Below are 11,408 nucleotides of genomic sequence, written 5' to 3'. Positions count from 1 at the left end.
CTGCTGTTGGAAGTATCTTACTAAATTAAATCGGCCCTGAAGTGCAGATGCTTACCTTACCTTTAACTCCTTATGTGTTATCACAATACGAAATCTCTACTTTGTAAAAGTCTCTGTGTGAAGTATCTACAAAAACCCACACTAAGGGTCAAAATTTATCGGATCATTGTCTTTGCATTTTTTGGTTTAACAGTACAAAGAAAGGAACAGGAAAAGGTTTGGAAAAGCCACTGACTCTTCCCTAAACTTCTACTAGTAAAATAATGCTGTTATCTGTAAGCAAAATTAAAGCACTTGCAACCCTTGCATACCATAACCCTCAGAACACACCACTTCTGTAACCAACAAACTTGTCATCAGTGCAATTGGCCTTGCAGTCTAGTGCACATGTGCAATTCTTAACACAGAAGTCAGAACATTTTTGCTTACATGAACTTAAAGAGCAATTCTGACAGTTAATATTTTGCAAAGGAACATCTTTGTGGAAAAATGCGCTAGGAGGGTTTGTACTGTTTCAGTGCCTGATTAGGGGTGAAAACCCAACTCAGAATCAGGTACAGATGCTTAAGTAACTTTATTCTTGCAAACTTTAAGCCTATATGCCCTAGTTGCCAGGGTAGAGACAGACCACAATTCACTGGACAGTTCTGCTTTATGAAGATATAAAAGAAGTTTTGTTTCTGTGACACTATGGGTAGGAAAGAACACAGCTATTTTCTAGGTAATGCATGGGGAGGCAGCGCTAGAAATTTCTGTTTAATCCCTCAGCTCAGTTTCCAACAGCACCCCCCAATGGCATAGTGAGAAAGCAGCCAACAGAGGCACAAAAAAGATTTTGCCATCTACTCATCACATACTCTTTTTACTGCAGCAACTGCACCTCCTGGTCACTTCTGATCTAAGTTCCAAACCCAACAAGAACAGACTGAGAATCCCAGGATTCACCTTGTTCATTACTTCTATTGGATTCTTCACAATGATGTCTGTTGAATGTGGTCGCGCGATGCCCTTCAGGATGGTGTTCAACTCTGACGATTTATCGGCAGCTCTGTACTTGTCTCCATCACATGTTGCGCTTGGAACTTCACTGCTACTGGTCTTTGCATCAGCACTCGCAGGAGAGAAAAGGGATGGAGTTTGGTATCTTCCTTTGTTTGACTCCTGCGTATTTGTCCTTGTTGGTACCCACAAATCAATGTTGGGAATTGCACACTCCTCCTTGCTCGTTAATGCACACTCCTCCTTGCTTGTTGTCTCCTCCTCTGAACTGTCTGCTAAGTCTAGTTCTATGTCTTCACTGCTACTCTCTGAAGAGCTGGAACTCTCTTGCACGTGTCGGCGTTTTGCTGGCCTAGACCTTTTCTTCTCAGTCAAAAAAAGCACAGACAAGTTTTAGCCAGTGTTCACCCTTGACTTGCTAATCTCTCAAATCAGTAAGTTTAAAAGCTTTATGGGGCAGTATCCTATCAGTAAGGTGTGACTTCCAAATGGATAGTTCTGATTTACTTCTGCTAAGATTAATCTCAATTAAAGAGATGGGACTCTGACATAGCAGGATTTGGTACAATACCTTAGACCCAATCATGAGTTTCCACTTGCTTAGACATTGGGAGCCAGTCCGATGTGGCAATTCGGAAGCTATTTTACTCCAATGACCTAAAAAGGATGCAGAGTTGAGGGTACATGTTAATGCACCAACCTGAGCGACAGGCCTTTTCAGGGCAGAAAATTATACACATACATTTCCTTGCATAAGAGACAGAGTTACTATATGAATGGCTCTCAAAACCTTAATACCAATTTGTGTTCTTCGATCAGACTTTGCACTACTATACACTCAGTTAAAGTTAGAAACTACTAGAAAATGAACCAGTAATGAAGCCCCTAGCAGAACTACACACTCCCTTGCAGCAGTTAAGAGAGTGCTTAGAAGAAAGTTTAAACTGAATGCTGAAAAGCTTCTATTTGTTAAGGAAAGTTGTCTTAGAGAAAATAAGAGAGCTCTTTCACAGGCTGTTTAGAGGGGAGCTCACCCCTCTACACTGTCATAGCTCTGACACCTTGCTAACAGAGCTATCTTTACTACACAATCTCTCAATAACTGAGTTTCCAGGAATACAAGACACACAATATAAGAAAGGTTGCAATCATCACAACGAAGCAGAGCCTGCTGGTATCAGCTGCAGGGCTTCAAACTGAAGAGGAGAAAACTTAAGTGATAAATTCCTTAGTAATACTTACTTCCCTAAACCTCTAAAGATTAAGCCACAGAAACACTTACCCAGGCCATGCTTTTCAACCAGTTCGATTAGCTGCTCCTCTTCCTCTAAACTCCACTTGCCTTTCTTTACATCACAGTGCAATGCTTTTAAGTACCTTCAAAATGAAAACATTAAAGTAAGAATCCTGCTTGTACAGTTCTGATCATCACGGCATACTCTGAAGCTGAACAAAACCAGCATTCCTTATCAGATCTTTCCTTTTTTCTAAGGGGTCCCATCCCTACTCCCTTAATACAGCACAGCTACAATCTCGTTCTCAAAAATATCAGGCCACATGATTAAGAATTACAACAAGCAGCTGTAGAACAGGTCACTGAAATTAGGACATACTGTATTCTGAGTCTCCTGAAGTTGGGTCTAAGGCTGAAAATTGCTCAGCACCTCATTACTGGCATTCGGTTACAGCAAGTCACTGACTAGATCATTTTCAGAGATAAACAGACAACACGTGGGTGACAACCTTCCCTCCCTACGTGCACTCACTCAAGTTTAATGACCCCTTTATTTTGAACAACACCCTTCCCAACCTCTGCTAACCCACAGGCAACTATACTGAGGGAGTAGCACGCCACAGGCAACGATGCCCTGTTCTCTCTGCTAAACTCAATTTCAACTTTTTGACTTCTGTATAACTACAAATGCAGGGCTTATGTGGAGACAATGTTAGAGACTATGTTTAGACCATAAACACTTTTTACAAAACAGTCCGTAAGGTGCCACTGGCTTAAGCAACTCAAACATATTCGTAAAATAAGTAGCATCTTGGCTCTGTGTAATAAACTTGAAAGCGCAGTTGCTACATTCAGCGTACTTACCGATCTCTGCACTGAGCATCGCTCCTCCCTGGCACTTCTGTCCGAATTTTATACCAGTCACGCTCTCCGTACTTCTTAACTGCAGCCAACAGCATCTACGTTAATCAGACAAAGCAAGACCTGAAATTCTTATCAGTAATGATCCTAATATGCCTGAGACAGAAGCAGTTATATTTATTTCCACTGTGTTGTAAATCTCTGAACAGAAGCGTTTAGGAGCTTCTAAGCCCCCTTGACTTGTAAACCGCCCGTCTTGTCCATTTTACGTTCCTTGGTACTATTAAAGCTCAGATGTATATAGCCATACAACACCTCAACAGTCTAAGCTTCCCACTCTTTGCACCCTGAAATTCTAGGCATCAGAGAATGGAGCTTACAGCATCTTCCTCTGGTGTCCAGGGTCCTTTCTTCAAACTGGGGTCCACGCTCTTTGTCCATCGGTAAATCAGCTGAGCAGAATCTCTTCCTTCCATGTAATAAGCAACTAGAAATGCAAAAGTGCATTTCAAAGTCTGTTGCCAACTGTATTTCTTCCTGTATTTACATTGTAACTGCAGTATTTTCAAACAGTGGATCACCATAATAAGTATTTAAACCTCAGTTTAAATACTTCAACAATGGTACATGAGAAGAATTGAAAGAGCATATCCACAGAAAGTGTTACTATTTATAATGGCATTATCCATACTAGACACACGATGACCTGAGAATCCATCCTGCAACAACAGAGAACTAGAAAGGTTTCAGCTTCAATAAGTATCTGACAGGTTCAAGACACCAGGTGTTACACTCACATGCTTGGATTTAAGACCCCAAATACTTGGTTATATTCTCAACTCTACTCCTCTCTAGTCATACTGTCTCCATACTTCTGAGGAACAAAAGCAGCAGTGCTGACCCTCTAAGAAAAGGCTTCTGGGCACAGCACTGAAAAACAGCTGTCCCTAAATGAATACTGGCTTTCTTACGAAGAACTTGGATGATTTTGCTACAAAACCAAAGCTCACACAACCGTCAGCACTTGTTAATAACTCTCAGCCAGTTTCAACCAAATTTCAAAGCTGGATAAAGGTTCCAAGAGATACTAAGTTCTTGCTGATATAATGAAACTTCCAGGTAGGTACAGGAAAGGTGTATATCACTACTCCCACCAAAGAAAAAGGGGGAAAACTCAACCATCCTCTTTCATTCAGCTCACCCATAGGGAGGGTTTAGAAACCAGTGCATTTGTAGTTTCAGATGAGCCGCAGCACTATTTTGCCTTGTCTAGATCACAGGCTAGAAAAGTAAGGTGAAAACATAGACCTGTGACTATCTTGGAAACTGAAACATGAATAGGAAATAAACCTTCATTAATTCCTTGAATCAGAGCAGGCTGGGTACTTTAGTATGCAGAAATATTAACAGACATAAACCTGGGAGAATGAAAAAACCCAACCATTACAGGTAAATGGAAGACATTTTCACTCGTAGGTCACTTACTTTTCTTGTATGGGATATGACTTCCTACTCTCATCTCTTGAACAAGCTCTAAAAGCATCTGATCTTCACCCTTGGTCCATTCTTTCCTTTTCAAATCTTTGTTATAAACTTGATACTTCTGCAAGCACTGGAAAGGTGTCCTGTTTGTCTTAATACAATGAGAACAGAGCTACTCAGATAACTCGACATTTATGAGGATAAAAAGCAAAAGGGAAAGGCTAAAGTACCAAACTTTTTTGGTACTGTTCTCAAATGCTTCTCAGAAAAGCATTAATTAACAATGAATTAACATTAATGTAATTTTCTGAAAATTGACATGAGGCACAATTAAGTCAGAATTAAGACTTGCCACTTTTTGTTTCTTAGCTCAGAAGACCTTACCCCCAGCTCCTGGGCTATAGTCTGCCAGTCCAGATAACCGTGTTTAGCAGCTATCTTCTTTAGCCTCTCTATTTCCTCCTCAGTCCATTCCTTTTTATTGATGCTTGGATGCTCCCAATTTTGCCAAAATTTCCTCAGTTCTTCTGAACTACGTTGTCCATCAAACTAAAAAAAAAAAAACCCAACAAAAATCTGTTTTGTCTTGTAGCTGGGACTCAAACAACTGTACAGATAGGAACACCAATACATGAAATATATTTCGTATTTCAGATCTGTCCTATTGCTAAGTTTTCCAGAATGAAATCATCAAATTTAACCAATAAGATCAATTTTTCAGTGCTTCTGTGCTTGCCAAGCTGAGATCACATAACAGTCAACTTCTAGAAATGCATGATGGGAACAGTGGATGCAGACTAGACCAGATCAGGTAATTCTCCAGAGAAGGGACACAGATATCAGAAGTAATAAAAGAGCTGATCTCCCAACTTACGTGGATGTTTGAAATTTTCTCCCAGTCATGCTCATCAAATCTGTTTCCTAACAAGTCACTTTCTGGGAGTTGGCTAAAGCAGATGGTACAAAGAGAAAGAACAAACCACATTAAAGGGTTAATTAAACAGTCACTTTGTCTTCCTGATGTTGCTTCACCCTATTCCTCCCACCTGTTACCGACTTCCGCAAGAACTGAACACTTACTACCTCAAAGCATCAGTAACTTCGAAACTTTGCCCAAAACAATGTTTATTCTTGAAAAACAGTCCCCTACAAGTTGATGTTGGTTTAGCAGGAGAAACAATATATTGCTCCAGATGTGCTAATGAGCTAATGTTCAGAACCACTAAGCCCTCTGCTTCCTTGTTGTTAAATCAAGATCTATTTAAACCAGCACCTCTGTACTGGGTATAGATACTATATTTGCGTATCAAGACCCAAACCAAGATTCTTAGCAAAGAACTGTGGGGATGAGAGCTCTGCAGTTTGAGCAGCACTTTTTCACCAAGAACATAAAAAGAAGACTTCTCACTTAATTGCCTCTATTTCTTGCTCCACTTCTTTGATTTGCTTTTCCAAGGTCTGTTTCTCTGTTTCAGTCTTGACTTTCTCCAGTTTCTGATTCCAATAACTCATCCTGTTCAAAGACATTTTTATCATGACTTAATATGACTAGAAGGGAACGAGGTCAGCGGCATCAGAAGATGTGTATGGCAAAGACTGTTTCCCCAGCAGCACCATTCTTCCCTTCACGTTTATTCCCACAGTACACAAAACTGTTCTAGGTTTTCCCACACGGCACTCTCATTGTCCTACTTTTGCCCCTTCAGTGCACATCACTGACCCAGAACAGGTCTCGGATTAATCGTATTGGCATTTACAGAGAAAACCAACGATTGCTGCAACAGCAACAAAGACCATACCAGCTCCAGGCACAGAAATCTCTCACCAGACACACCGTTATGACTCGCTACGACACACAATTTCAGCTTCAAGCCCTGTAGACTGTTTTAAGTTATGCCACTGTGTCAATCGGAAGAAACAGCCGGCTATAAAATGCCACAAAACAAAAAAACCCCTCTCCACCTGCCAGATACCCAAAAACAATCACCAAGCATTTACAACCCAACCTGAAGCTGTAACCTCTTGCTTATGGTCAGAACATTGTAGTCCAAGACTGGTGCCCACAGGACAGGGGGAGTTTGAGGAGCACTGCTGTAATCCACAGACCAGCTCTCCCAGGCCCAACGGTGACAGACAAAGTATCTCTGCTGTGTTTAGTAACCTTACCAAACCGCAGCTAATGCAAGAACTTGCTGAAGGGAGGTGGAATCTCCACATAGATCCTCTCCTTCCTTCATATATAATGTTGTCATCAGGAGAAAGACTTCTGCACAGTACTTACTTCAGTAACTTTGGCTGAAGCAGGCGCTGCAAGCGGTCGCTTACTACTGATTTCTGCAATAACGTCTTCTCTCTGCTTTTCCCTAAACCAAACAAGGTAATCGAGCATTCAGACATTAGTGCAAAAACACTGCCAACAAAAAGAGAGATCCACTGCTTTCAATACCCCTGTTAAAGTATCCCCCAGTTCTTCAGTAAGAGTTCCCCACCTAAATCACTAATGTTATGTCTGACTTGGGCAAGTCGCAGCCTCTTGCTCAGTTTTAGTTCCAAAGAGACCTCAGTAAAGATCATCACCCAGGTGTTTGTAACCATCTAGAGCTGTAAGTGTCCCTCAAACGTCCCTCATCTGAGCATTACGCTTGCACAATCTCATTTGATTTTGCAGTGCTCACAGGAGTTGATGCATCAAAACAAATGCAAATGAAGGAAGGGAGTAGTTAATCACTCACTGAAACAATTTATAGAGCATCCCATTTACTTTTAACTACTTTTTTTGTGGAGTCCAGTATGAAATATCAGAAGCGTTGATATTTAACTGCAAATTGGAGGGGTGTGTGTGTGACAACACTAACATTATGAATATATACATTTGGTATAGCCCTTATAGAACACTGAACAGCACATAGAGTTACTTACATTTTGTCGAAAGCAGTTGTTCAAAAGATTTTATGCCCTGAGCTGCCTTTTCCTTGGCATCTTCATTGGAAGGAGGGCCCTAATGAAGATTAGAAGGGTTAGATACATTGGAAGAGTCAGATACACAGAAAAAATGCCCTTTCTTCTTATAACTCTAGCATGAACTGCTACAAAAGAGACTGGTAACTCAAACTCATGCAAACTGTCACATTCAAACTGCTAAGTTACCTTTCTTAGCACTAGCTCACAGATACATCAGAAGACATAAGAAAACAAATACAAATAGATGCTTCGAGCAAGTAAGTTTGTCCATGGGTACACAGCACATTCTCGGCTCAGAGCCAGGCCTGCTCGCATTAGCTGACAGCTGGATGAAGAAGCATTCTGAACATGGGGACACATATTACGCAAGTTTGTACCTACTTAATATGGATTACCAACTTGGGTAGGATTTGATAGAAAAATTACCAGTCGTTGCTTGAATATTATATTACTATACGTATAGTCACAGTTGATATATTAGCTACAACAAAAAGTCAAGATCTCCTTTTGCTAGCGACCCTTTAAAAACACATGAAAATGTAGTGACATTCGCCTCAGAAAATTCAAGTTTCAAAGACAATCAGATTTCAATGAGTACTTTAAACAACAGCATGGAATTGGATCATGGAGATGAAGACCAAAAAAATCAAAGTTAAGTTGAAAACTAGGACGTTCAAGTGCCCCGTGACTGGAACTCATTTTCAGATGTCACAGATGGACATGGGTTGAAGAAACATTTCCAAAAAAGGGTAATTAAGCAACAAGCAAAAAAAGGTTTCAAACTAAGGAGTGACATTCACAGTTACACAGCTGAAACATAACACAGTTACAATTTAAATCTAGCATTGAAAGACATACCAGTATGTAACCTAGTTGTATTTACTTACAATTCCTGTTGTTTTATCCTTAAAGTATGGCTTCATAAAATGACCCAAAAATACATTTGCTGGTAGATTTCTACCATCTCCTGCCTTTGCTATTTTTGGACCACCGAGCTCACACATGATCTCCTTCTGCAATACAAGAATTAAACAGTATCAGTATCTCCTTCAAATTCCTAATTTCAGAGCGCAGTGGCTGAGCTGAGCAATCACAAACATCCCAGGCAGGGTTCAAATTTGCAGCACCAGACTGTAAATCAGTGTATGTGTTAAAGACAGGATGTGGAACTTCCTAAGTTTGTATAGTACACTGCTGATGATAAAAAAAACCCACTAAACTTGCTACAACAAGCTAAAATATAAGATATATAATACCCTAGTGGTAGCATTTTTTGGTGATAAGAAAGCACGGCAGTCAAACAAGCCATTCAAAAGGCCAGTCAAGTGACATGAAGAAAATGAACCTGATTCCTGGCCAAGCAAGCAGAGCATTGCACCAGCATATGAATAAGGGACTGTGACTGCTGCAGCTGATTCCACTGGTACCTGTGATGGATTAGGAATGTCCTGGAAAGTTTTACTGGGCTTGATGGGCAGGGGAAGATGGCAAATGGCAAACCCAGAAAAGCACAGGAATGAACATTTCAATCCAGTTTCGCTCTACCTGCTGTTCTTTGTTTTGCGCAATGAGAAGCTCGACTTCCTCAATCTTTTCCTGGATAACTTCCTGGTACACATGGTTCATCTGCAGACATGTTTCTGGATCCTGTGGCAGACTACTTTCAATATCATCATCGCTACTGTCATCTTCTCTTTCCATTTCCTTGAAGCAAATAGGGCATTTAAGGGCAGGGGGTGAGAAAAAGGGGAAAAAAGGGAGAAAAATGCTTGCTTTAAAGCATGTATGTAACATAATTATTTCATAGAATCATAGAATGTTTTGGGTTGGAAGGGACCCCTCGAGGTCATCTAGTCCAACCCCCCTGCAGGAGCAGGGACACCGCTAACTAGATCAGGTTGCTCAGAGCCCCGTCCAACCTGGCCTTGAATGCTTCCAGGGATGTAACTCAATACTTCTATTACCTTACAAATCTGATTTTCAAAAGGATTGGTGGCACATAACTGTTTGTCTCTCTCTGGCAGTTGCTTTGAATGCTCCCAGAGGCAGCTACCAGCCTTACCTAGCTCCCTTTCCCCCTGCTCATTAGTTCAGCCTGCTGCTGTTTGAACCAAAGTCTGACTCCAAACCTTGCCAACACCTGGTCTTGTGCCATCAACTGCAAAACTATCAGTAAACTGCATAGTACTTTACACTGGAGCTCTCTTACCTGCCAATGTGTACTTCAGAACCACCCCTTCAAACTTCCACCTCATTTGTGCTTCTACTGAAGCAATTCTTCCCTTGCATGATTTATTACCACATGCTTCAGACACAAAGCAGGGCTGACTTTCATGAAAGTGCTCTGCACCTGGGTCCAATCTGCACCAGATTTGCCTTCACAAACTAGCTTCTCCTTTCCTGTGCTGTACAGCTGTCAAGATATTTCTCTGCTAAATGTTTTTATATGAAGTCTGAGAAAATATTACATTTAAATCAACACCAAAAGGTAAACAGATTTGTGAAAAGACTTAATTTTCCCCTCATATACAAAGCCTGTATTCTTCAGGTGCAAAGAAGTAACATGTTTCTTGATCACAAGCCGATGATTTCTTTCTCTCATGCAATTGCTCTGCGGCCTCCCCAGAAGCTGGTGTGTTTCCAGTGACAGAGGTCAGCACTCAATAGAGCAGCGAGGCCTCTGATCCCTGACATTTGTTTTCATACAAAGACATCTCGATTACATGTGAATAGTGAAAAACAAAGTCCTGGGCAGCAATAACTAAACCTCCAGGTCTATTATTAATCCTTCCTGAGCTATGGAGTCAAACAAGCTGCCTAGATTTCCCCAGAACAGAGTGTAATTCCCCTTCCTCCTGCTCTCTTCAGCAACCAAATGAAAGATGTGTTTAAAGAGAAAACGGTTACCATTTCAGCATGAGAATCCGAGTCATCATCTTCATCGTCATCTGTTAAGACAACAAAAATATAAAAACGCTGACTGCAGCAGGATAAAAAAAAAAAGGAAAGCCTCAAAACCAAAACCGTTTCAATTAAAGCATATAGAATAAAGCACCACATAGTGTCTCAGACATGACCATGAGAGTTTTTGGATACACCAATACTGTCAAGTAAAAATGGTATTTAGTTGTACTCCATATATGCCCTTTCTTGTCCTAGAGTAGGACAAAAAAGCAGCTCCGGATAACTACAGTAACAATCAACGTGCATCTTGGTCCTATGCTCACGGCAAATGACAGGCTCCAGAGTGTGCAGCCAGGTGAACACTCACAACCCAATAGAACCCATAAACTTTAAAAGCACTTAACAGCCCTTCCACACTCTTTAGCAATATTTGGTTTTGCACTCAGTGTGGCTACAGACTTCTGGCATACGTTATTCAGACTTGCATGATCAAAACACACGTGGATGAAGTGACTGTGACAGCCACCAGAGGTACAGATACCCGAACGATTACCACCCCCTCTTTACTTTGAAAAATTAATTTTAGGAGGCACAGGCAGGCTGCAAAATGGAGTGGCTCACACAGCGGAGTCTGAGTTATCTATTCAGATGGCGTGAAACGGCTGCGATTTAACTATTGGCAGTATTTGGTGGGCTGTTGGGTTTCATGAGTCAGCTCGTTACCACCTGCCCTGACTAGAAACCTCCATCAGGAGGCGTGATGGCGCTCTAAACCGGCCCTGCTAGCTTGCCATGGGTTTCAGCATGAAAATATGCAAAACACTGGTATAAGAGGCTTCTTCTGCAAGGACGCTTGCTAAGGAAAGCCTTGAGCAGACGCCTCGCCTCAGGTCCTCCGGAATTCCTTCCCAGCACCGTCTGTGCCCAACGCCTGGCAGAAATGGCGGGGTTAACACAAAAACGACGC

At 41.3% G+C, this 11,408-nt stretch overlaps 1 protein-coding gene across 6 annotated transcripts in view; it reads right to left on the bottom strand.

The window, feature by feature from the left end:
- The window catches only part of SNAPC4 (small nuclear RNA activating complex polypeptide 4), a 24,713-nt gene that overhangs the window by 10,429 nt on the left and 2,876 nt on the right, over positions 1–11,408 (bottom strand). For all 6 annotated transcript variants that reach the window (XR_004842441.1, XR_004842438.1, XR_004842439.1 and 3 more), the window contains exons 4-17: positions 10,445–10,485; positions 9,083–9,241; positions 8,425–8,550; positions 7,496–7,574; positions 6,858–6,939; positions 5,985–6,089; positions 5,451–5,523; positions 4,961–5,125; positions 4,580–4,727; positions 3,475–3,581; positions 3,098–3,192; positions 2,282–2,376; positions 1,571–1,656; positions 946–1,362 (exon numbers count right to left, since the gene is read on the bottom strand). Coding sequence is in view for 2 of the 6 variants with exons in the window: in XM_035897656.1 (XP_035753549.1) it covers positions 946–1,362; positions 1,571–1,656; positions 2,282–2,376; positions 3,098–3,192; positions 3,475–3,581; positions 4,580–4,727; positions 4,961–5,125; positions 5,451–5,523; positions 5,985–6,089; positions 6,858–6,939; positions 7,496–7,574; positions 8,425–8,550; positions 9,083–9,241; positions 10,445–10,447 (1,740 nt within the window). In the remaining 4 variants the exon portion in view is untranslated. The remainder of the gene's footprint in view (positions 1–945; positions 1,363–1,570; positions 1,657–2,281; positions 2,377–3,097; positions 3,193–3,474; positions 3,582–4,579; positions 4,728–4,960; positions 5,126–5,450; positions 5,524–5,984; positions 6,090–6,857; positions 6,940–7,495; positions 7,575–8,424; positions 8,551–9,082; positions 9,242–10,444; positions 10,486–11,408) is intronic.

Source organism: Egretta garzetta, unplaced genomic scaffold (genome assembly GCF_000687185.1).
Source record: "Egretta garzetta isolate BGI_Z169 unplaced genomic scaffold, ASM68718v1 scaffold417, whole genome shotgun sequence".
NCBI classification, from domain to species: Eukaryota; Metazoa; Chordata; class Aves; order Pelecaniformes; family Ardeidae; genus Egretta; species Egretta garzetta.
The sequence above is the reverse complement of the archived record's forward strand: the minus strand, read 5'-3'. Positions and strand labels throughout refer to the sequence as shown.